Raw genomic sequence first — 25832 nt, 5'->3', positions numbered from 1 at the left:
AGTAATTTTCCAGGAGACTTTAAAAATAGATATTTTTACAAGCAAGAAGCTGTTGTCAAGATTTTTTTTTCTGTTTTACACATCATAGTTCATAGATTATACAAAGGAATTAACCATCAAAAGAAAAATAAATGCAAATTTTCCCCTTAAAAAAAAATAAAACACCAATTACTAGGGTAAATAACAACTAGGTTGAGTGTTTTCCCCCCTGGAAAAAGATGGGAAAAAGCCAGTTTTTCCCAGCATGGGTAAAAATTATAAAGCAGGATGTGGCATTTTCATTTCATGGTAGTGATTCTGGAAGCTTATTTACACTGTAGGTTCTGAGCTGGCAGTGGACAGTCTCCACTCTTCCTGGCAGTCCTTGTGGTTGTGAGGGTTCCCTCTCAGCATAGCAGCACCAGTGCAAGGGGAATGAAGAGGACCCAGCTGAAAAACTGTGACTCGGTATTCTTAGTTTATTGGTTTATGGCTTGTGGGCAGCTGGCTAGGGCCAGCAACACCAGAGGCCCTGCTTGTATCTCCCTCTCCCCCATCAGCTAATTCCATGCTTGGCAGGTCCCCTACCTGAAAGCAGTGTATAGAGCATATAGGGATAGGATACAGCGGGTGTCCCAGGAAAATTTAACTCTTCCCACTAACACTGGTTTCATGTCTGTTGTGTTAGAACTCACAGGGAAGAAATGAGTTTGGCCCCTACTACCTAGCCCAAGAACCAGCCTGGGTACCCATGTACTATTGGGAGGGGCAGCAGAGAGCAGGACAGAAGACTGCTCTGTCAGGAAAGGTGGAGAAGGAGGTTAGGAAGCCCTGAGGCTGCCATCCTTTCTCCAGGCAGCCTAGATACTGAAGGCAATGACACAGAGCCAGAAAGCCCTCTATTTCTTACATTCATGGTTTAATACTAGCCAATGTGTGATGATGCCTTAGCCAAATAAATAGAGGGGCCACTGGAGAGGACAAGAAAGTAATGAACTCACTCAGTATTCCATAAAGACCCTACCAGTTTGTACCACTGGGCAAGAAAAGTAAAATAAAAATAAAATCCAGGCAGAAGCAAAGACATCAGCCCTATACCTGCTGAATGAATCTTCAGGATTCTGCCTTTGTTGAGCAGATAGGAGAACTGTCCTGTCTGTTCCTTTTAGCACCTCGTTTGGAGTGAACCTATGCTGGAAAGACAATCCCCAGCCCTGTGGTATTCTTTTGTCCCATAGGGCACCTGGGACTGTGGGGTTGGGACATTTGGATGTCACTTAGCATGTAGAAGCAGGTAAAGACAGATGGAATTAACCAGGTAGGAATTCATCTGTCCAGTGGGACTTTCTCATGAGCACTGTTTCTTGAAGAGAGTTTTGAGCAGAGCTTTGGCCAATCAGCCCTTTTCCCCATCTCATTTCAGTTCAGGCTGCAACCACAGACACATTGGGGAATAACACCTCTCTCAGTCAGGATGGGCTTCTGTCTTGGAGATGAGTTTAAACTTGGGACTAAAAAGTGGTGATATTTCTGCCTTTCCTAGCTTTGCTACCAACTTCTTCCTCTGTCTCTGTCCTGTCTCTCCTCATCTTGACTGCCCCCAGGAGTACAAACATTGCATCACATTGGCTTTTGTTTAACTCAAGAAGCAGTCTTTGCACCAGTGTAGGCTTGATTCTGCAGTCCCTAAACTGACAAACTGCATTTTCTCCTGCTGACTTCAGCCAGCAGGGAAATGAGATTGACCCTTTCTCTCCAGGGTACCACAGGGACACATGCCGGTAGCCTGAGCATGACACCAGTACTTCTAGAAGGACAGAAAGAATACTTTGGGTTGGATAATCTGAAGGATGCTGGGCAGAGGGTCAGGGCTGAAGTTTCAAGCAGCAGAATTTCCAACTCAAGTTTGAGGTGACTAAAGGTATTCCTGCCACCAGTATGCTGCTTTCTTCCCTCTTGTTTCCTACAGGTGTAAGCCCTGTAACCCACCTTGCCAGCTTTCCCTTTTCTTTCAAAGCAGAAGCATCTGGCAGGTAGGTTAGGGTCCTGAGGTGCTCTGTGTATCCACTTGTGTGACCAAAGGGAACCACCCAGATGTGGTCCAGGGGAATCTCTGTCATCTGCCCTCAGGCCTTCTTATTTCAGCAGGGAGATGTCATCAGCAAAGTCATCATGCTGATGGCGCAGGCAGCGTAGGCAGCGCCACTGACATACCATGAGGCAGAGCGGCAACATGAAGAGGGCGCAGATAGCAGCCATGACATAGGCTATGGTCATAAGCGTTGACTCATCTGTTTGTGGGATGTTGTAGCCACAGTCTTCCATGTCTGGTGTCACAAAAGGACCTTCCACTGCTGCTGTCCTGAACTCATCGTGCACTGGAGAAAAAGTAGAGATGAACCAGTAGCTCTTAATGTCATAGTGCAGTATAGGTTATACAATTAAAACAGCTTCCTGACAAGGACCCCTTGGGATCCACCCAAGTGAGTCTGTGCAGAGCCCTTCCTTCCAGGACCCTGGAAACTGCAAGGCTTCCTCATTTTCCCTTCCAGTAGAAGTGATACCAGAAAGTCAACAGGTCTGAGTTGACCAAAATCCAGCCCCTTACAAAATCCAGCCGACTTACCTGTCACCATGAAAGCCCAATCACAAAGCCCTGCCAACTTTCCGTGGCAGCTTTCAGCTCTCACTGTGGGCAGCCAGCTACCCTTGTAGCTAAGGTTTCCAAGTACCTGCAAAGCTCTGGCTGTTACAGGTGTCCACCAGTGCTTTCCCCATCGGGCAGGGTTCACCAGAGCAAGCCTCGGCCTTAGCTTTCACACAATTGGACTAGCCAGAGGCAACTATTACTACCTCCAAACAGAAAGGAACCTGGGTATCCTAGCTGCTGTCAGGAAGAACATGGCCAGACTGACCCCACACCCTCCTCACTGGTGCTCTCACCGTGGCAAGCACTGACAGCAAAGCCAATTCGTTTCTGGGCACGATCAAAGACCACATAGAAGCCTTCCATGATGACAGCTCCCATAACAGTGCCTGTAGATGATTGTGAGATGGCGAACTTGTAACAGTCATCTTGGGATGTGGCCACATCTTCCACAGGCCGCAGGTATTGCTAGGGATAAATGGCCACAGGGTGAGAGCATGTCTCCTTATTTCTCTGCCTCCTAGCCATCTGCACCTAGCTCTTCCTCAAGCCCTGAGATGTTGAATTTTCCAAGACCCTGTTACCACTAGACATTCATTTTGCCTTTCAAGTTGTAGGAAGCCACATCTGTTTACTCTACACACTCTGTCTTCTTGGCACCCCACTGCCTTAGCTTGGGACATACCTGAGGAAGAATGGTGATGCGGAAGGACTGATTCGTGACCTCACCCATGAGGTAAAGTGAGATGACTGGGAAAATGTTCCAAGGGGTAGTGCCTGCTTGCCAGCACACCAGCTGCTCCCCTAACCAAAAGCCATCTGGGAACTTCTCAGTCTGTTGACAAGAGAAGAATGTGAGTAGTCAGCCTGTCTGACCACCTCTTGTGTTCATAATTGCAGTGACAATGACGGTACCAATCAATCTATGCTTTTCTAGGGGAATTTCTACAGTGGCGAAGGTAAACTGGACTAGGGATCGGGAGAAGAAAATGGGACACTGGGCTCATAAATTTGTGCTAGGCTACTGCGCTTAGCTGCTCACACTTCTGTGGGCTCAGAATTTGGAAGGTCAAGGCATGAAGATGCTAAGTTCAAGGCCAACCTGCATCACATTCGTGATCCTGTCTCAAAAAGAAGAGGAAGGGGAGAAGGAAGAAGAAGAAAGGTACCAGCTGACCCAACAGACCACCAGTTTCTAAGTGCTGAGTGGAAGGACCTATAGACATCTTTGGCGCTTGCCGTGGAGTGTGACTGTCACTGACTTGTGGCGCCATTGTGTCCTTACTGCACTGACCGAGGAGGCTGCCTTGATGGACTTGACTGCAGCTTCAAACACTTTCTTTGGCAGACGAAGGTTGGTGGTGCCGCTGTCCACGATGCTCTTGTCATAGTTGTACTGGGAAGGAGAGAGAGCAAAGGGTCAGAAGAGCTTTGAGGAGAAATTGGGAGGGGTGAATCTGAAAGCTAGGCGTCCTGCTAGGGTTGGCATCTCAGCTTTGCATACCTCCTTGGGCAAGTTACTTAACCTCCGTGTACCTGTTTCCTTGTCTCTAAATTGAAGATAATAACAGTACCTACCCAAGGTTTATCATAAGGATTAATTAAATCAACACGCTGAAAGCACTAAGTTCCTAGCAGATCCCAAGCACTTGGTAAGTATTGACGTTGTTACCTTGTGTGGGTAGGTGTTCTCCAAAACTAAACAGAATGCCTCGTGTGGTGTTTGTAACTTCCTCCAGTACTTTTATGTAGCTAGTCTCATTTAACATAAATAGTAATGTAGAGAAGGTTAGCTCACCATGCATGAAGCCCTGGGTTTGAGCCCTAGTACTGCATGGTGGTGTATACCTGTAGAGCACTTGAGTCAGAGACAGGGGACCAGGAGTTAAAGGTCATCTTTAGCTACATAGCAAGTGTGAGGCCAGCATGTGCTGCATGAGACCCTACCTCAAAAAGCCAGAAAAAGGGGCCATTGGTATCTCAGCAGGTAAGGATGCCTGGCTACCAAACATGATGACCTGGGTTCAATCCTAGGAAGACGCGTGTGGTGGGAGAGTGGGTTACTGAAAATTGTCCTCTAACCTCCACACACAAGCTGTGGCACATGTGCCCCTGTCCCCCAAATATTTTAAAAAGAATCTAGGGAATGCAACCCCAAATGCTGGCATTTGGAAGTATATGAAGCATAGGCACTAACACTTTGGGTTTTTTTTTTTTTTTTTTTTTTAACCTCTGCTTCATAGACAAGGAGACTGACACCCAGGAGTTAGGAGCCTAAAGGCACTTATAACAAACACCAGGGCTAGAGTCGGGAGCTGTCCTACTATACAGGCAGTGACTGGAGTCCAGACAGGAACTAGTTCCATGGTTTCATTCCTATACTGTAAGCTAATTGGTCCAGGCTCTGACTGCTCCACCAGGCCCTGCCCCTTCACCTCAGGGATTGCTATGTGATTTCTAAGCTTTTGACTTGGTCCAGCCCTGACAGGTCCTGTGCCTCCACCCTCTCCTTCCAACCTTTTGACTCTCACGTTGTGGGGCTAAGCCCTTTCTTCTCCCTTGAAACCCCTTCCGTTTCTTACCTCTTTGCAGTCCATTTTCAGATCTTGACCATTGATCTCCACACGCACAATGATCACTTCATAATACCACTCCCGCCTGATGGGTGTGTACCAGAGACTGCCCGTGTATAGTGAGTGGTCAATACCGCCAATGATCTAAGAGAAAAAGAGGTTGACACCTATGTCCTAGCATAGGAGGAAAGTGGGTCACCCAGAACCAAGAAGTAAGGGTGCCAAGATTTTCTCTACATCACCCTTTCTTCCTTTCTAATCCCATCATGCCCTGTGCATGGTAATTTTTAGTTTAAGTGGGTTCAGGATTATTTGTATGAAAATCCCATAGTCCTTGACAGAGTTACTTAAACCTAAGCTAGCACAATAAATGTGGAATGGATTGATCATATGCTGCTTTCATAAGTTTTATCTTCTTTGCTTGTTGGAGAATCACTCATTTCTGTCCTGATTAATAAATGGGCTTGAATGAGTCTGGTGGCATACACCTGTAATTCAGCACTTGGAAATTGGAAGGCGGGGGATGCTGCAAATCTTAGACCAGCCCTGGTCTACACGGTGAGCTCTGGGCCAGCTGAGCAATAGGCAGTATCTCTTAACAAGCTCAAATTCCTTGCATACCTGACTATCAGACAACAATCCTAACAGGTCTAATTTTTGTTTCCTTTGAAATGTACCTAATCCCTTTCCAAGAGTGATTCAGCTCCTTTCAGGAAAAGCAGGGAAGAAACAACTGGGAGAAGGAAAGGAGGGAAGTAGGATTGGAGTATAAAGGGGTTTCTTGATCCTGGCCCTGAGGAACAAGACACACTCACCATGCTGCCTCCTACTGAGGCTAGTGCCTCAGTCTGGTTGAGGGGAAAGCCAGCACCACAGAGCTGCAGGGAAAACACATTGGGAATGTGGGTCTGCTTCACCAGTGAGTCAAAGAAGGGCTCCAGGGAGTCGTCGGGCTGTGGCAGAAAGACACAGGAGTAAATCCTTGTGCAGGGGCCTAACAGACAGAGGTCAGCTTCCTGCCTATACTCGGGGACAAAGTCAAAATTCAGGGCTATTCCTCAGGAAAGATCAACTGGAGGTACTGAGATCTGGCTGAGCAAGGGTAAGAGACATTGCAGTGCAAATAGACAAGTGCTAGCCATAGCAATCTTCATCCATCCCCATATGGTTAACAGTTTCATATTTGGAGATAGCATCCTGTACCTATCATGGCTGTTCCCATGACAGTCCCACCCCCTGCTTTGTTTTTAGCCCTTTAGACAAAATGTTCCTCTTCCTTTATGGCATGTGTGTGAGTGTGCACATACATGTAGAAACCAAAGGACAACCTTGAACATTGTTCCTCAGAATCTGTGTACCTGTTAAAGATATGTATTGTGCTTGCACTGGTATGTGCACCACAGCATGGATGTGAAGATGAGAGGACAATGGGCAGGAATCAGTTTGCTCCTTCTGCCACATGGTTCTCAGGCTTGGTGGTAATGGTTCTTAACCCACCAAGCCACCTCACCAGCCCTGACTTGTTTTGTTTTAAAATTTATTGTTTTTATGGTTATGGATATTTTGCTTGCCTGTATGCCTATGCACCATGCATGTGCTTAGTGCCTGTGGAGGCCAGAAGAAAGTATTGGATCCCCTGGAAGTGGAGTTACAGGTGGTTGTGAGCTGCCTTGTGGGTTCTAGAAATCAAACCTGAGTCCCTTGGAAGAGCAGCAGGTACTCTTAGTGATCGAGCTCTCTCCAGCTGCATCCTGTCTTGGTTTCTAAGGTAGGGTCTCTCATTGGCTGGGAACTTGTCTAGTAGGCTACGTTAAATGGCCAGCAAGCCCCAGGATTTACTTGACTCTGCCGTCACAGAGCTGGGATTACAAGCATGCACTATTACATCCAGTTACTTTGAAAATGTAGGTTGTGGGGATTAAGCTCAGGTTCTTATGACTGCTAGCTAAGCCATCTCTCCAGTCCCATGTTTACCCTTTCAGTTCTTTCTTCCCCCTTCTCTCGACTCCTTCCTTGTGTGGCATGCAGTGAACAGAGTACAGGCAACAGTGTATAGGTCCAGGCGTGGTTCTCACCCTGGCAATTTCAGCGTAGGCCAGCCCCAGGATGCCCTCCCAGTTGGAACCATTGATGAAGAACTTGTCCGATTCAGTGATGGCAGCGATGTTGGCACGCACCGTGACGTTGGGGCCATGAGGGATGCTCACCAGGTCAGTGCCCAGCTCCCCCTCCCACTTGCCCTGGGTGTAGGGCACATACACACCCTTTCGGAGGTCTCGGTATGTGCTGGACCTGTAAAAAGGCAGAGATCTGTGTCTGCAAAGCTACAATGGGTATGTGCCATCAAATATATTCCCAAATGTCCCCTTACCCCACCCACGGCATTCTAGAATCTGCTCAGCATAACAGCCCTAGACATATCACCCAGAACAGAATGTAAGGCAACTCTGCAGACAGATGAGGCAAGCTGTAGCTGGGGCTTGCTCTCCTGATTCCATGGTTGATATTGTTGGACCTGAAGCTCAGGCCTATGAAGAACAAAATGAGCTTTGTGCATTGTGCCTGCGGCTGTTGCAAAGACAACTATTGGACATCTCCCCCACCCTAGTTCCAGCATGTTCCCAGAGAAAAGGACCATTGACTCTCTTGCTGCCTTAGAGCCCAGTGGTACCATCTGCACCATGGAGAAAGAACCAGGCAGTGTGACTGGAGGCCATGTAACAACTTCTAGAGAATATCTGAACAAGCATCCCAGCAGAGCAGGCAAGTGTTGGACACCACAAGAGGACTTGTACTCATTGCTGTGGGATGCCTCACCTGTGTTTAACCACATTGCTAACCAGGGCTGGGCAGTGATGGGACTGGATGAAGACCTGGAATGAACTGTCTTTCCACTGAGCTTACTTACCCACACTCCTTCCCCAACTGTTCTTAGGGAAAAAGGAAACAGAACAGCAGTTTGTACCTTGACAGGTCCAAGGTGAGGCTCTAAGAGTGTAGTGGCCATACCTCTCTCACGTCACACAGACATGTCTCAAGCACCAGACACCTCCAGGCCTCCCATATCACTCTTCACTGTCTCTCTTACCTAGTACCACTCTAGCCTACCTACTACCAAGTGGAACCCAGCTGGTGGCACTGAGGATGGCACCAGAAGAGGCGATTCAGTGGGGGTCATGAAAGAGTCTTTCCTTTTTATTTTTTGGCTTCTCAAAACTCCAAGAGTAAGGTTTTGCTTATGTGGTATATGCGCACGAGTGTGCACAGATGAATAGGGGTGTCTTCTGTTGCTCTCCATTTTATTTTTTGAGACAGGATCTCTCTCTGAGCCTGAAGTTGGCTGTTGCAGTGAGACTGGCCAGAACGGTCCCGGATCTGCCCATCTCAGCCTGCCAATGCCTGGGTTACAGGCATGTACAGTCTTGCGTGGCTTTTATGTGAGTGCTAGGGACTTGAATGCAGCCCTCTTGCTTTCAGTAAGTTCTTAGTCACTGTGCCATCTACCCAGCCCCCACCCCCTTTGGGGCTTATTTTTTGAGAGTTGCTTTATAGCCTACATTGGTCTCAGCAATCCTCCAAATGCTGGGATTACTGGTATGTGCTATCATGCCCAGCTCCTTTACATGCTTAAATCATGCATAACTACCCAGAGTGGCCCTAGATGAGAACATGGTGAAAGACACTAACCACTGTAACCCGTTCAGCCTTCTAAACTGTAAGCTTAGCCCTCTTTTTTGTTTTTTTGGGGTTTTTTTTTTTTTTTTTTTTTTTTGAGACAGGGTTTCTCTGTGTGGCTCTGGCTGTCCTGGAACTCACTTTGTAGATCCATCTGCCCCTGCCTCCCGAGTGCTGGGATTAAAGACATGCACCACCATGCCTTGCCATCCTAGCTCTCTTGCCTGTCCATACAGAGTGAGATGGTTCCTATTCTGCTCTGAGAGCTTTGGGGCTGCTCCCTCCTTCCCCTCCCATCGGAAGCTGCCCCATGTCAGTATGGGAACACTCTCAACCCACCCTTTCCCATACTATGTCTTTTCTCCTCGCCCCAGCTCCCTCCTTTTGCTTCCCCCCTCCCTAGTAGGAAGAAAGGCTCTTGTCCTTACACCCTCTCACTCCTTGGAAGATCCCCCACTCCCACCCCTCGCCAGGACTTACAGCTGCCTCTGGTAATAGCGATGCAGGAAAGGGTGTGGGGCAGCCCCCACTGCAAAGTTACTACTGCCCGTGTCCACCAGGATGTTGAGCTGTCAGAGAAAGGGAAGAGAAGAGACGTTGTAGACAGGTGACTCTGGACACATTGGCCTGTGGTCCCACTGAATTTTGCATAGAAGACTAGTCAGGCTGATACCCCTGGGACTAAGGCCACACGGACGGAATTTGGGGATCCTACCAAGCCTCAGAGACTCAACTTGCTTCTGTCTGTGTAATGCTTGTGTTCCCTATGTTATCTGAGCCACAGTGTTTCTACAGCAGTGGCCTCTGCTGTAGTTGATCCACTTCATCTGCAGCTCACCCCACCCCTTCCCCTGGCTCCCCAGGAGGAAGCCTGGGTCGTGTTCTCTGGGTACAAGAGGAGCTATTCTAGGAGCTGGCACTTGTATGGAAAGATTGGGGGTTGGTGGGTGGCACATTGGCACCCTGATGTGTGGGATCCCATGCCCCATAATGTGGCTTCCCCTTTGTCTGAGCTACTTAAACTTGTATGTGCCATTGTCAGAGAAAATGGGGATCCAGGAGTCCCATGGCTAAGGGCTGGCAGACAAGTGTCTCTCTGTTCCTTGCTGTGCAGCTCCTTCTCCTAGCATGTTGTCTATCCTGGCCCCTGCTCTTCTCCTTGTAACTGGGTCCTCTTAGTGAACGAATGATATTCTTTTTCTTTTTAAAGAGGCTTGAACCATTCTCCTTAATGTGTAAAAACCAAAGAGGATATTAAAACTGATGAAAAACCCAAATAAACTCTGTATCTTCATTTGTTTTTAGTTGCTCATGCTCATCACTGTGGCTTAACTAAATAAAATAAAAAGTTCTTAACAGCTTCTTCTATTTGATCACCTTAGTTAGGATTGTTTAGGAGTTTGGGGGTTTTGTTTGGAGATTTTTTTTATTGTTTTTCCAACTTGAAGGTAGCTTCTAGCTCAAACTGGTTGAAGCCACTAACACTTTCACCTGGACATGCAAAAATATCTAGTAAGTAACTTTTTGATAGCCCAGAGCCAAAACCCCTGCCTACAAATCACGCCAGTGTGTGCATTCTTTCAAGAGTCATGAAGTTTACGCATGTGCAAACCACCCATCACCTTTCCTCACCTCCAGTCACTTTCCACCATGGCTTGTCCTAGCTTTTCATCATGGTAGCACAATGCTTAAAAGCAACTCAAGATGGAAGCTGTGAAAACTTACTTTGGGTTCCAGGTTTTTCCCTCTCTTTTTAACAGCAAGTCTCCTGTTACTAAGCTTGGCTCTTGAACTCACCACGTGGCTGAGAATGACTTTGACTTCCTCATTCTTCCTCTGCCTCCCCAGTGCTGAGATTACAAACCCGTGTCACTATGCTCAGCTCAGGGTTTCAGGTGCTTCAGTCTATGGTCGTAGGCCACATTGCTTTGGGTTTTGCCAACACAGTACATCATGTGAAACTGTTCATCTCACAGCAGCCAAGAAGCAAAGGAAGAAGGAGCCGGAGTTCTGCTATCTCCTCCTGGAGTGTACCCCCAGTTACCTTATTTCCTCCTACAAGCACCAGGCTGAAAACACATAGGCCTTTGCTGTGCCACTTAGACCCAAGCTGTAGCAACCCTTATTCTTTACGACACAAACACCCCTCAACCTTATCCTATCTAGAGGCAAATTTATTCTGAGGGTTCCCCATCTTCCCATTTAGGCACCTCACAAATAAATTATCTTTGTGAAACTAGTTAGTGCCATGACTGGCAGAGTCTAGAGTGCACAGCAGGCCTCTTATGGTAAGGCCCTGATGGCCTGACCCCTCCCTCAGCCACACCAGACCGTTTTTTTTTTTTGTTTTTTTTTTTTGTTTTTTTTTTGTTTACGTGTCTGCTATATCCTAGGAGCAGAGAAGAGGCAGGGCCCTGTCCTCAGGAAAAAGCCTGCAGTCTGTCAGTGGAATCTGATTTCCCTAAATCAGTACCTCTGCTTCTCCATAACCTCAGGGCCTTCACTTCCTTTCTCAGCAAACTCAACAGAGCTCTGACTTACTCACCTTGACCAGGTCATCGCCGCGCTCCTCAGCTTGTTTTGTTCAGTCTGCCAGGACCAAGCCCAGCGACTCCACGATCAGCAAGCAGAGCCTGTGGCTGCACTGACTGCTTCAGTGCCCACTTTGGTTACCTGACCCCCCTCAAAGACTCCTCTACACTGGTGACCAACCTTCAGACCCTGCCTCAGACCTCCTCCCCAGCTCCCACTCTCACAGGGAGGTCCCCGTTTCCCTCCCTGCTTCCCCCCACCACACACACTCTGTGCCTCTCCCTGGTCTCTGGGCAGCCACCAGTTAACAGTGGCTGTGCTTTCAAAGAAAATCAATAGAGCTGGGAGGCTCCACATGTCAGATTTCAAACAACTGGGTTAATGGTTAAAAGGCTTCACCTCTTCTGAGGACCCCTTTCCCTACCTTTAGGGCTTAGCTCCTAGCACCGGAAGTGGGTCTCCTCCCGACACAGCCCCTGTAGCCTGGGCGTGGGAGGGACGACTGGAATGTGTGTACAGGCCAGCTCTAACAGATTGGCAACATCTTTACACTAAAGTGTAGCCTTTATCCAGGGACCCCGTTGTCAAGGCCTTTTCCTGTCTCTTCAGGCCGCTCCCTTCTCTACCACAAGGTACCAGTCTTCTCACTGCCTTCCTGTCCCAACCTCAGTCTTTCATCCGAGGAAGGTCTCTCTCAGGCAAATGGAGCTAAGTCCAAGAAAAAACAACCTTCCTCACTTTTGACCTCACACATGCCATATTCCAGGGCTTCAGGCTCTTGTTGCTCTTGCTTCTCCCTCTCCACAACAAGATGGGAAACCAGAAGAAGCCACACTCCCTCTGTAGCAAGTCTGGCTGTTCCTCCCAAGCATGTGGTCCCGTTGCTGCTGAGAAGTGATTTCTAGGCCTGTCTTTCAACATCTCTAACTGAACCCCCTGGGCAGCTCTTGACAGCCTCTCCCCTTCATCTAGGTGTAGGCCTGGGGCAGAGGAACTGAGCCATCAGGTTTTGTCACTGCCAAACAAGACAGTTAGGGGGGGGAAGCAGCTGGGGAGGCCTCATCTCCTACCTCCCAGGCCTAGGGCCCACCCAGTCTTTCTCAGCTCACTACTCTAGCCCTCCTGGGCCTGAGACTGCCCCAGTTGCTCCTGCTGTCAGGCCCCCAGTTTTTATCTGGGCTAGGGAGACACCCCCCTCCTAGTTCCTTCTCTGGGCACCTACTCTAGACAAGATCTCCTTTCCCTCAGGCAAATTCAACCATCTGAATTCTTCCCACTGGCCTTTACAAATGCTGAGTTCCTTCATTAAAAACAACACACACCCTCCCAAATCTCACACCGCCTCCAGCCTCTCTTCACAACCGAAGCTCTCAGCCAAGCTGTCTGCATTTTCTTCACCTCCCACTCTTCCTCAACCCATTCTAAAACTGGGTTTGCCTCTATCCCGCCACTATCAAACAGCACTTACTACAGTCAGCGGTGATTTCACAGGAACAGATACAGGAGAGATCTTTCTTCACATTACACCCCATGTCACCTCTCAGGTCCCCTCTTGTATCCCTGAGAGGCCCCTTTCCCTCACAGGCTCACACACCCTGCTTGGCTTTGACACCCCCCCCCCAGTACTATTTCCCATGAGCAGGGATGACCAAGGCTGACCTCAAACTGGCCCTCTTCAGTGTTCCCTGTATTAGTAAGTGGTGGTACCGTGCAATCTTTTCTGTAAGGGCATCAACCTGAGGCTCTTCAAATGCCTCCTTTATATCTGTCCCTAGTGCGCCCAGTCACCATCCTTCAAAGAGCGTCTGTGTCTGTTTCTTCCCATCTCCTCCTTTGGCCCAGCTAGCATCATCTCACCCTGGGATATCACAGCACTCCTCAGCCTCAAGTTATATATCATATATAATGTCATAATGCATTGTATGTGTGCATGTGTATGTACCACGTGTGTGCAGGAGAATAAGGAAGTCAGAACAGGATGTCAGATTTCCTGGGACTGTTGTTACAGATGTTGTTACAGATGGTTGTGAGCCATCATGTGAATACTTGGAACTGAACCCTCTTTACAAGTGCGGCCTGTGCTCTTAGCTCTTAAACCACTGAACCATTGCTCTGGGCCCCCCACTCTCAACTATCTTGTCACCCCTGCTGTGGACCTCACCATTCCGTCTCCTGTGCTGTGGCCCAGTAGCCTTCCCAAGGTTAAGGTTAAGTAGCCCTCCAAGGAGGGCAGCTTCCTCTTGCTGTTAAAATGTTTAGCTTCCTTCAGGGCATCTTCAACCCACCCTGCCTGCATACTCAGCCTCAGGCAAGTGGCCAAACCCCACCACACCTCACTGTCTCCTCCCTACCCACGAGGGCTCAGAACAGTCCAGCTCTGCCTGGGTCAACCTCTTCTGACCTTCATTTTTAAGCCTCAGCTTAAATGGGGCTTCACTGGGGACGAAGACTGGGAACTATAACCTTAACCATATGCTCCCTTACCACCTGCCTCTCTGGCTCTCACCTCCCTAGGTCTAAGAATTTTAAATCCACAGTGTAGCCCTAGTTGGGTATCCCGGTGCCTGGCCCTGGCAATAGGTCTTTCTTTTCTCTTCTTTTTTTCTATTTGTAACAGATTTCTCTGTGTAGCCTTGTCTGTCCTGGAACTTGCTTTGTAGATCAGGCTGGCCTCGAACTCACAGAGATTCACCTGCCTCTGCCTCCCGAGTGCTGGGTTTAAAAGCCTGCACCACCACTGCCAGGCAATAGGTATTTCTTGAAAAACTAGTTTCTTAGCCGGGCGGTGGTGGCGAATACCTTTAATCCCAGCATTCGGGAGGCAGAGGCAGGCGGATCTCTGTGAGTTCGAGACCTGCCTGGTCTATAAGAGCTAGTTCCAGGACAGGCTCCAAAACCACAGAGAAACCCTGTCTCGAAAAACAAAAAAAAAAAAAAAAAACAACTAGTTTTTTGGACAGTAGGTAGAAAGTCCCCCCAAGAGGCGCCCCCCAGAAGCTGTTTAATTTTATGATCTGCCTTCCTTCCTTTATTCTTTCCCTTGACTTCTCTTGAGAGGCTGGGTTCAGGCCACCTGTAGCCTTCTCCTTCCTTGTCCCCTGGCCTAGGGAGACCTAGGAGGCCCATGCCCAGGAGATATAGTTTGGGGTCAGGACTAGGTCAGTGCCAATCACTTAACAAACAAATGTGCTCCTGGGGGCCTCTGAGAGAAGCAGCTTCTAGGGAAGAGCTAACAAGCCCCACAGGGAGAGGCACACCTGCCCAGGTTCAGGCTGCTGTGTTGAGCAGTAGATCTCAGCTGGTGCAGGGAATGTGAGGCTGGCAAATTTAAAGTGGGCTCCATTCCCATAGGACTTACCGCCACAGACAGGGATAGCTCAGAACTTTCTGGATGAAAAGAGCCTTCCAGAGCCTCTATCTCATGGCCTGGCTAGATGGGTTGTTTCTTACTTTTAAATAATACTAGATTATTACGAACTGTCGATGTAGGCTAGTGGTTAGCACTTGCCTAGCACGTACAAGAGCCACCCAGGTTCTATCCTCAGTATAACAAAAGAATAAAACAAACCTCCCCTGCCCCATACTCTGCAACCTTTGCAAGCCTCTAGGGCAGAGGTTCTCCCTCCAAGTCTTCCTTCCAAAGAAGATATCTGTTTCCTTCGGTGTACACCTCCGAGCTGAGAGTTAGCTAGAACAAACCTTTGGTGTAACGCTAACATGGGGGGGGGGGCTTTTTTCCATTTTTGAAGAGAAGGAAACAGACTCAGAGAGTGTGAGCCATGTGGCTATCTTACAAACAAGCCACAAAGCCAGTACCAGCCTCCTCTGCTGGCTCTAATGAACCTTTAAGCATGGCCTTTCATCTTCTTGACTCTCTGGTCCCTCCCGCCTGGAGAGTTAGTGTGTGGTAGAGGGTTACACTGACGATTCTGTACAAGTCTTTGTGTGATTCCCTCCACAGTGACTCTGGGCTTGGCCAGGGGGCACGGGCAAAGGCGCATGGAGGCTGCTGAGGCTCTCACACATGGTCTTAGTACCCTAGCCAGTGAGTCTGTGTAGCAGCCCAAGTCTTGCCTCCTTAAGGACATCGTGAGCCACACACCTAGCAGAGAGAGGCAATTCAGCCTCTAGTTGATTTGCCAGCTGTATAGAGCCACATGAATGAATTCAAACAGGAGGACCTCAAGGCAACCTATCTGAATGAAATCCTGGGACCCTTGACACTGAGGGCTACTGACTAACCCCAGGTCACTCCCCAGGAGCTTCTCTTGCCACGCTCCCCTTCCTCACTGTGGTTCTTGTGACGTCTCTGAATAGTGCGATGACCTGGCCTGGCCTCCTTTCCTTAGCCTGTTCTCTGGCGGTGTGGTGTGCCTGACAGCTGTTCAACTTTCAGGTCATGGTCAAATATCCTCTCTCTCAAGGGTCTGCCAGATGGAGCTGCTCTTCTTGCAGGTCCTCAGCACCACCTGGCTTCTCTGGCTATCACTTCCACTTAGTAATCATCAACTCGCTGACTGCCCATCCCGAGATGCTCCTAGGAATGGAGCGGCTGTTACCTAACTATTCCCTGGCCCCAGCAAGTGTTCACGCTGATATATATATATAGATAGATAGATAGAGAGAGAGAGAGAGAGAGAGAGAGAGAGAGAGGGTTTTTCTCTGCAGAAAAGGCAAGGCTGGAAGGAACCTCTGTGTAGTTCAGAATGGCCTCAGACTCATGGCAATCCTCCTGCATCCGTCCACAGATGCTAGAGTTACAGGCATGCACCACCATGCCTGGCTGACTTCTTACACTGACAATGAGTCTCATTTCCTGCAGTAGGTTCCCTAAGACCCTCTAGATGACAGGTGCTATTCTCAAACTCAGGGCCTTAGCAGATCAGTGCGTGGCCATGACAACTGCACCTCACCATGCCCGTGCACAGAGCTGTAATCTCGTGGGCTCTGTGCTTCTTAGAGCAGCCATGGCTGCTCCAGGCCTGCTTGCTCTCAGCCCTTGCTAAATAGATTTATCAACTCTCTTGAGTAGACACATATCCAAACCCAAGAAAAGGGACAAGGAAGGGCACAAGGATCCTGAGGTTAGCACTTAAAAATGGCTTCTGGCCAACAGCTCACTCCTGCCTCAGACTGTCCTGTACCTGCATCCTGTTCAGCTCCCTTCTGCTTCAGCAAAGCAGCTGACACACAGACTCCTTACTCTAGTTAAGCCTCTGCTTTCTTTGCTCTCCAGGCAGCAGCTGGTTGGTACCTGGGATCAAGCAGCGCTTACCCCAGCTCAGGCCAGCTTTTGTTGTTTTGTTTTTGTGGTTTTCTTTTTCAGGACAGGGTTTGTCTGTGTAACAGCCCTAGCCATCCTGGAACTCTGTAGACCAGGCTGGCCTCAAACTCAAAGATCCGTCCACCTGCCTCTGCTTCAAGTGCTGGGATTAAAGGCGTGCGCCACCACTGCCTGGCTCAGACCAGTTTGTTAAGAGACCCTGAAGGAATTGGGTCACCCCAAACTAAACTCATCTAGTGTACCCTTTCCTCTTTGGCCATGGTCTTCTTTTCTTTTGGTATCTAGTGCTTCCTATTAGGTGGGTGACAGAGTCAAAAACCATCAAGTCCAATCAACACAATGACTTTTTTTGTTGTTTGTTTGTTTTTCGAGACAGGGTTTTTCTGTGAAGCCCTGGCCATCCTGGAACTCACTTTGTCAACCAGGCTGGCTTCGAACTCACAGAGATCCACCTGCCTTTGCCTCCCAAGTGCTGGGATTAAAGGCGTGCGCCACCACCACCATGATGGCTTTGAAACTTTACTCTGGTGCTTGGGGCGGAACCCAAGGCCTCTACCAGAGCTACATCCCCAGCCCTGTGCTGGTTCCTGAAGCCTCTTTTGTACCTTCATTCTCCGTAGAGCTCACCTGGAAAGCCCTTCCCCATAGCAGCTCTTAGCTACCTGATTCCCTAAGACAGTGAATCCTTCCTCTGGCTTAAGCTCAACTTTTGGTCCTTGAGTCATGCTCACCTACTGAGGGGAAGTGAGGAATCACCACCTCTGTTCCCTGGCAAAATCTCCATAGGCCCTGGAGGAATTAGTGGTGGGGGGGTCACTGACCCTGAGGGGTCACCCCAGCAAAAATATAGTCATCCTGGCCACAGTGGGGTTCCAGTGGGGAGTGGTAAGGGCAACCACAGGCTGATAGAAGTCCCGTCCTGGAGGTCTGAGAGCCTAGGAGCCTCTACTCACTGGGTCAAAATGTTCTTGAGACTAAGGACTTAGCAGCCTTCCTCAGAACACCTGCCTCACCCTCCTAAGAACCAACACCAGAGGATGCCTTCCACCCTCTGGGCTCTCCTGCTAGAATGTCACTCTGGAATGCAGAATACAGCTTGGCTTTTCTCAGTCACCACGGAGAGCACTGAGAGAGGATGTACAGCAGAGAGAGACGAGTCATGGGGGCTTCTCTGGGAGAGCTCTTCCTGAATTTCAGCTACAATTTTCTACTTTGCTTTTTTCTTGAAATGTCTAGAAATGCTCAGAGGACATCTTTCTCAGCACTCTCCTCTCCCAAATGAATCTGTCTTTAGCCGGGAGGGCAGAGGAGCGCCTGGAGCCCAGCCCAGGAAGACCACCGTCTCTGATGCTCTTCTCCTTTCCTCCTCTTCTCCCTCCGCGTCTACACCTAATATCCCTCCTCTTCTCCCTCCGCATCTACACCTAATACTCCTCCTTTAATCGTTGTTGTCCTCTTTTCTCACTATTCTTTCAAAGAACAAGGACATTTGGTGACTCTGGGGTGACTTCCAAGTCTACCTGTTGAGTCCCAGCTCCCACCAGTTTCCAGATGCCCATGGCCAGCTGTCTGTCGCCAGGTTCACCCATAAGAACGGCTCTCCACCATCTCCAAGGCCGTCAGCGTGCTCTAGACTCTAAGATGGAAATTATCCGAGTGCTGGTCCTTTGGACTTGAGCTCCAGCTCTGTTCCCCGAGCTGGGCACCTTCACAAACCCCCTCAATCTCTGTTGGCCCCAGTTTCCTTATCTCCCAAATGCACAGGCTCACACCTAGGCCTCATCATTAAGCCAGAAAAATAACCACGGAAGCCAGGCACAGTGAACCCACCTATATCAATCCCAGGAGGCTGAGGCAAGAGGATTATTGCAAATTCCAGGTCAGCCTAGGGAGTATAGTGAGTTCTAGTACAGCCTGGGGTACAAGTCTAAGACTCTGTCTCAACGGGCTTTCCTGGCCCCATAAAGGAAAGAAAATAACTATGTATTGGAACTTGGTAAACCGTATTGGGTTTTAAGAGCTTGCCCCTTCGCTGTTCACCTGTACAAACAAGCTGAGAGGTTAGGGAAAAGGGACCTCTCAGCCCTTGACTCACAGGGACGGCACAGGGCTGGTTCAACTGCACTGTGACTGCTGGCATCCCGGGACCTTCCCTCCTTTCTCCCCTCACTGCCCCCGCCCTCGCCAGGCCCTGGGCTCCAAACCAGATGCTCGTCTCTCACAGTACCCTATCCAAGCCCTCCTCCACACTGAAGCTGTTTTCCTGGAAGCAAAATTAGACACCACCATCTTCTCTCACAGGCTTATGAGGTCTGCCAGCTGCTTCCAGCACGAGGCCCCAACTCCACACAGCCCCACAGCATCCTTACAACTCCCGGCTTCTCACCACAGCTTGTGCACCTCTTCCTGAAGCGTCCCCTCCCACCTCTTTATAGAGCCGAGCAGCGAGCTTCTTTCTACCCTATCTGAAGTAGCTACTTTGCTCAGTGCGGTTCCTAGACTCACTGTTCTTGGATGTCACTGGTGTTTCTAAATGTGCGTTTCCCGCCCAATTGTAAGCTCTCCTCGACAGGCACTCAATAAATATCTATCATCCTGAGTTGACTGCCACCAAGTTTCCTTCCTAACAATTTAAATTCTTCTGGGTTAGAGGTCAACGATGCTCATCCTAGCACAGGGAGATACATCTTTTCATTTTTTTAAAAGTGAAAATGAGGCAGGATAGGAAATGCGGGAAATTAACAAGGTGTGGTCCATGCCTGGGATCTCAGGTTCTCAAACACTCTGCTGGCTGACTTAGCTCCATAACCCCCACTCTCCTTTGTAAAAAGTATGTCTCTCTCAGTAGTACTGTCCTTATAGCTACATTAAAACATTTTCCTCGCCAGGCGGTGGTGGCGCACGCCTTTAATCCCAGCACTCAGGAGGCAGAGGCAGGCAGATCTTTGTGAGTTCGAGACCAGCCTGGTCTACAAGAGCTAGTTCCAGGACAGGCTCCAAAACCACAGAGAAACCCTGTCTCGAACCCCCCCCCCCCCAAATTTCCTTCTATGCAGCTGAGAATAGCTATATCTTCAGTTCTGATCCTCTTGCCTCCACCTCCCAAGTGCTGGGTGCACTAGTGTGCCCCACCCCTGTGTATGTTTAAAACCTTTCTTAATAATAAACCCCAGTTTTGGATTGAGGATGCAACTCTTTGGCAGAGTGCTTATCTAGCATTCGTGAATCCCTGGGTTTGACCCCAGCATCCTCTGCACCAGGTCTGTTCAGAGGTATAAACTTCTGATCCTACTAGAGAGGTGGAAGCAAGGGGAGCAGAAATTCAAGATCACCTTTATCTACATAATGAGCTTGAAGCCAGCCTAAGCTACATCAGTTGATAGTGGGGTTGAACCCAGGATCTCACACATGCTAGCGGGTGCTGTGCTACTAACTAGCCCACCCACACTTTCTCTCTCTCTCCGCCCCCCACCCTCTCTCTTTCGACAGGGTCTTGCCAAATCATCCAAACTGCCTTGAACTCACTTTGTAGGCCAGGTTAAGTCTTGAACTTGTGATCCTGCTGCCTGGTGAGATGGCTCAGTGGCTGAAGGCGCTTGCAGCCAAGCCTGACAAGCTGAGTTTGGCCCGGAACCTACATGGTGGAGCTGGCTCCTACAAGTTGTCCTCTGACCTCTACACTCAGGTTGTTGTATGTGTACACACTTACACTAAATAAATAATAAATAGCCAAGCCATGGTGGCACACGCCTTTAATCCCAGTACTCAGGGATTAAATCCCAGTACCCAGGAGGCAGAGGCAGGTGGATCTCTGTGAGTTAGAGACCAACCTGGTCCACAAGAGCTAGTTCCGGGATAGTCTCCAAAGCTACAGAGAAACCCTGTCCCGAAAAACCAAATAAATAATAAATAAATGTCAAAGAGAAAGACGATGAACTTCAAGTTGTATGGTGCTGGGGTGTGAACGCAGGGTCACCGGCATGCTAGGCTAGTGAGCTACCACTGAGCCACATCCCTAGTCCCCAAAGCTCGAAGCTTGATGAAGGAAACAAACAGTAAACAATGGTCAGGGAGACAGCACAGAGAGGGAGGCTCTTGGCGGACTAGTCAAGACAATAGTATTGTAGGATGAACAAGGAGTGAGGCAAGGTCTCAGCTTACCGACCACCTGACCAATGACTTAACCTGCACAGCCCTAGTTCTTCTGGGAGCTGTGAATAATGTAGAGTTTTTATATTCATTGCAGAAACAAAGAACAAATACCAACAAAAAAAGAATAAAGCCGGTATCGGTGGCACACGCCCTTAATTCCAGCATTCGGGAGGCAGATGCAGATGGATCTTTGTGAGGTCAGCATTTGGGGGGGGGGGCAGTGTGTTTCTAAATAGTAAATTCAGGTCAACCGGGGCTGCAGAGTGAGGCCCTGTCTCAAAACCAAGCAAAACAACATACCAAAGTAAGAAGGTGGGTGTGGTGGCAGACACTTCGTGTCCCACCGCTCTGAAGGCTGGGGCAGAAGGCTCATGGGTTGTGCCTAGCCAGGGCTGTGTAGCAAGGTGGGAGACACGCAGCAAAGCAAACAGCCCAAGATATGCAGACTGGATAAAAACCAAACCAAACCAAACCCCCAAAACGTGCATGTTTCAAACCACATCCCCCTGCCTCCACCCTATTCCACCAACAGTCTTGTTTCCTTCAACATGCCACAGCAGAATCATGAAGTCAACCATGATGCCTTCTTCACCCTTCACATGATGTCACAAGCCCTGACATTCCTGGCTTCCTGGTCTCCTCTCCCTCATCACAGCCTCATGCTGTCTTCTCCACAGCACCTTATCCCTGAACTGTCGTGAGCTTCCTGCCTCCCGTAGCTCTATATTCCATTCTCCCGAAAATTCAGACATCTGTTTGCTTGCTTTAGATCATTTCCACTACAGATGATTTCAATTTTCCCCTCAGAGCTCAAGTCCAAACCAGATAGCTTGACATTTAAGGCTTTTTGACATTTTGGCTCAGTTTTATTTACCTAAACTGATCTGGTCTCAGCATAAACCTGTAATACCAACTAGCTTGGCTTTCCCTTGTCTCCTGAACAAACACGCAGAAGCTCAGACACACAACTCATTCTCTCGTTTATCTCTGGTCCCTCGTAGTCTGTGGGCCAGAGTGGGAAGCAGGCAAGAAGCAATTACAATGTGTTGGGAGAGGTGCCAGCTCCTCACTGGGAACGGCCTCACTTCTTCCCATCCTCCAGGACCACTCAGCACGCACCTACTCCATGAAGTACCTTGGGGCAACTCTACCTTCAGCCTCCATCTTTGTACCTCCATTGGTCAGTGCTTCTCAAGATTGAGACACCCAGGAATTTTGCCTCTAAGGGTCTAGGGTGGGGTCATGAGAGTTTCCACCTTTAACTGGCTCTAAAGACAAGAATGTATAAACCATCCCTTTTATCAAGGCTATGAATGACCCGGAAGGAGTACTTATATTTCACTTCCTTTCTGCAGAAGGTGTGTCGTCCATCTCTTTGTAGACCAGACCCCCAAGCATAGAAAGCACCCCTCCAAATTCCACATTTCCTTGACCACAGAACTCTGCTATCCTCACTCCCATTTCGGGCTTCTGATAGCCCCATTGGATAAGAAGAATGCTCATTCTTCCCACAGGCTGCCGAGGGGAGGAGCAAAATAGTCGCAGAGCAGAGGCTGGCTGGACTAGGGTCTGGGGCAGGTACAACTACACAGTGCCTCAACTCAGGGTTCCGGGGGCGGGTAGGGGCGGGTATGCAACCTCCAGCCCCCCTAATCCGGCTTCTAGTCAGGGCAGGGAGGTACTAACCAGCCCCAGTCAATTACTCTCTGCCAAGGGCTGTGTGTAGGAGCACCTACACATCTCACGGGACCAGGGAAATACGGCAACTGGTCGCGCAGTACCAAACGTAGTCAACACGTTGGCTCAGATTTTACGCCTCATTGCTTGGTACAGGAGAAGCAGAGGTGGCTGGGCCAGTTAAGGAGAAGGAGGTAATGTTTATTGGAGGTCACTCAACCCAGTACTTTCTTCTAGGCAGTTCCGCTAAGTGGTTTCATTTAATCCTCACAATTATCTTGCAAAGGAGATCTCATTTCTCACATTTTAAAGACAAGGCAATAGTCAATGAGAGGTTATATAAGTTGCCTAAGGCCACACAGCGATGAAAAGACAAAGCCGTGGGTGGTAGGCAGAGACCAGGTTCCTCCCCAGCCTGACCATAAAGTCCTTGCTGGTTGTAGCACAGACACGTGCAGTAGCACAGCACTAGAGTCCCAGGCCTCCTCACGTCCCCTTCCCTGACTGTTGCCTTCTGTTGGCTCAGACTGAATTCTAGCTCTGGCTTAGCATACTCAAACTCTGTTGTACTTTTGGGAAGTTATGATACACAGCAAAAGGGGGGGGGGGTGACCGGGGGAGACCAGAACTGCAGAACACCCAAAGTGAGCCTGAGTGTGGTGGACCCAATAAGACTGGCTCCTGTCGTGTAACAAGAAAGTAGGTGTTTGTGGTTCTCCCATATCCAACTGTTCAAGTTAAAGGAAGTGTCATTGTCTCTTCCCTGACACCCCCCCCCCCACTCCCACCTTTCCACACCCTCCAGGGACTGGAGCCACTGAGAGTAGCTCAAAGAGACACACAGGATCAGATTCAAGGTGACACCTAGAAACGTACCAGAATCACATTGCCACCAGTACCCAGACTCGCCCACAGAGGCGGCAGATGCACTCAGAGGTCAGCCAGGAACCCCACATGGAAGGTAGGCTGTCTCAAGCCCACACTCCCAGAAGGCACAGGCAGAGGACACAACCTCCACCAGCCACCTTGGAAGTACCTTGGCAACTGGGAAAAAAATCGGGATAATGGAAAGTGTTTCCTCCATGGCTGCTTTCCCCTCCACCCCGGAGCCCTTCTCTTGCAGGAGAGTTCTGGCTTCTTTAAGAGGTTCTCATTCCTCAGACTCATTCAGTTCCCCTCTGGCCATGTTCTGAGGCACCAGTGGGGGAGGGGCTGGAGTGCAGAGAGTGGGAGTGGGGGGTAGAAGAGGAGGAAGGGGCGGGGGAAGCCAGAGTCTACCAGGACTTGGAGGCTACACGGATGTCAGCACCGCTCTAGCTTTGCTGGCTTGTGGCAGCCGATTTATCCAACTGGTGCCAGGATTCTTGGGTTCTCAGAAGATGATGGTGGGGGCCTTAGATTCCCCCAGAACACTAGAGAAGGGGAGATTGGGTGATGGGATATGAGAGACTCCAGCTTGGCCAGAGCCAGAGGGGTGCTGACACCTGTTAGTGTCCCTGTGCCTGGCCCTTCCCCTGGGTCAGGTGCTACCACTGAAGTGTTTTTCTTATGGGGAAGGTTGGACCAGCGAGAGGACAGGAGTCAGCCCTGGGACTGGGACGCGAGTGAAAGGAGTTGGGAAAGGGGAAAGACTACTCCTACACGACCCTGGAGGAACAGCTTGGGAAAGGGCCTGTCCTGCGGCACCCATCGAACAGGACATCTTAGCGGGGCAGCCTGCTGCATCCCTACCCTGTCACCCCTCTATCATGCAGGGAGGAGGGCTGCAAGGCCTGACCACCTTACCGTCTGTGGGGGGCTGCCCACGGTCATCTCCACATAGTAGCCCTGGCCGGACTTGCCCCTCAGGTTATCCACCATCTCCACAAAGCTGCCTCTCCGGCCAGGCTCCTCGGATTCCTCGTCGGTCTCCCGAGGCAGTCTCAAGCCCAGGGGTGGCCCTGCCAGGCCGCTGCGAAGGGGCAGCCGGATGCCGAGATGGGTGCCCTGGGCAGGTAGCATTCCCGAGCCCATCCATAGTAGGAGCCAGCGCAACGCCGGGGCCATGGTGAGCCCGGGCCTTGTGGCTCCGGTTGGCGACGGTCCCTGTTGCCTACCCCTATGTCTAGGTGGTGGTGGCTTCTCTCTCTCAGGAAAGCGGCCTTGGAGGCATCAGGACTGCATAGCCCGCAGGCCCCTCACTCAGATCCCGGTCCAGGCGGCGGGGAGCGGGCAGGAGAAATCCGCAGCGCACCGGAGGAGAGAACCGTAGCTTACTACATCTGGACGGCGGCCGCCAGCTTCAGCGGGGAGCTCGGGCCCCTCGGGGGGCTGGGAGGGGCGGGCATGGCGATTTGAGCCCGCAGCTTTCAGGGTCTTCCAGGCGGGGTCGGCAGCGAGAAGACGGACAGGGTTTCCCGGCTCCTGCGGCCGCGTCGGCTGCTCAGGCCACCATAATCCAGCTCCCGGTTTCCAGCACCCAGGAAGGCTGGGGAGACGGAAAGACTTGTGGCGCTGGCTGTCAAAGCCAAAGGGTTTTGCTTTTCCCTGGGATCGCTGGGAAGTGTAGTCTTCCCACGGCAGACAGCCCAGCTTCCGGGGCTGAGAGGGGTCTGGGATGCCCTCTGCCGAGATGGAGTTCACTCTGCAGGATCCTGGTGGGAGCTCGTTCCCAAAGCGCTGGCAGAGCAAGAAGAAACCAGTATTACACCTCTCATCTGCTAGTCCTTTGATTATTTTATTAATTAATTCATTCATTTTTTATTTCCTTCCTTTTTTTTTGGATACAGGGTCCTATAAACACACCATTCAGTGTAGGCTAGCCTTCTCTTTGGTGAAATCCTCCTATCTCAGCCTCCCGAATCAGAATTGACTAAGTTCCCTCTGTATGCCAGGCACCAGGCACGTTGCCTGGCATAGGGCAGAAAAAAGATACACAGATCCCAAAAGATTCAGCCAGGGAGAACTGTGATTTTTGCACAGTGTGGTGCTAAGAATTTGGGGTATAACACGGATGGGGCATATGCCTTTAACCTGTGCAAAGGCAGGAGAATTTGCTGATTCAAGAGCAGTTTGGTCTGCGTAGTTAGTTCCAAGATATCCAAGACCATGCATAGAAACCCTGCCCCCAAAAACAAACATACCTGGGTGTTGTTGGTACACGCCTTAAATTCCACACTCAGAGGCTGAGGCAAAAGGATCTTTGTGAGTCAAGTCTACAAGTGAGTTCCAGGACGGCCAGAGCTTTATAGACAAGCCCTGTCTTGGAAAACAAACAAACAAAAAACCCAAACCAAAGCAAACCAAAACAAAAAACGAAAAAGAAAAATAAAAA

At 49.7% G+C, this 25832-nt stretch overlaps 1 protein-coding gene across 1 annotated transcript; it reads right to left on the bottom strand.

Annotated features, from left to right (window-relative positions):
- Positions 1-435: 435 nt before the first annotated feature.
- Bace1 (beta-secretase 1) lies at positions 436-25039 on the bottom strand. The gene is made up of 9 exons (XM_050156395.1): positions 24305-25039; positions 9355-9443; positions 7275-7491; positions 6015-6152; positions 5209-5343; positions 3921-4022; positions 3312-3461; positions 2923-3094; positions 436-2357 (listed from the first exon to the last, which is right to left on the bottom strand). Exons 1-9 carry the CDS (start codon positions 24563-24565, stop codon positions 2116-2118), a joined length of 1506 nt encoding a protein of 501 aa, XP_050012352.1. The 5' UTR covers positions 24566-25039; the 3' UTR covers positions 436-2115.
- Between the last annotated feature and the right edge of the window lie 793 nt (positions 25040-25832).

Source organism: Alexandromys fortis, unplaced genomic scaffold (genome assembly GCF_014885135.2).
Source record: "Alexandromys fortis isolate MF-2015 unplaced genomic scaffold, M_Fortis_MF-2015_v1.1 scaffold_89, whole genome shotgun sequence".
NCBI classification, from domain to species: domain Eukaryota; kingdom Metazoa; phylum Chordata; class Mammalia; order Rodentia; family Cricetidae; genus Alexandromys; species Alexandromys fortis.
Note: the sequence above shows the minus strand (reverse complement) of the source record. Positions and strands in the feature narration are given on the sequence as shown.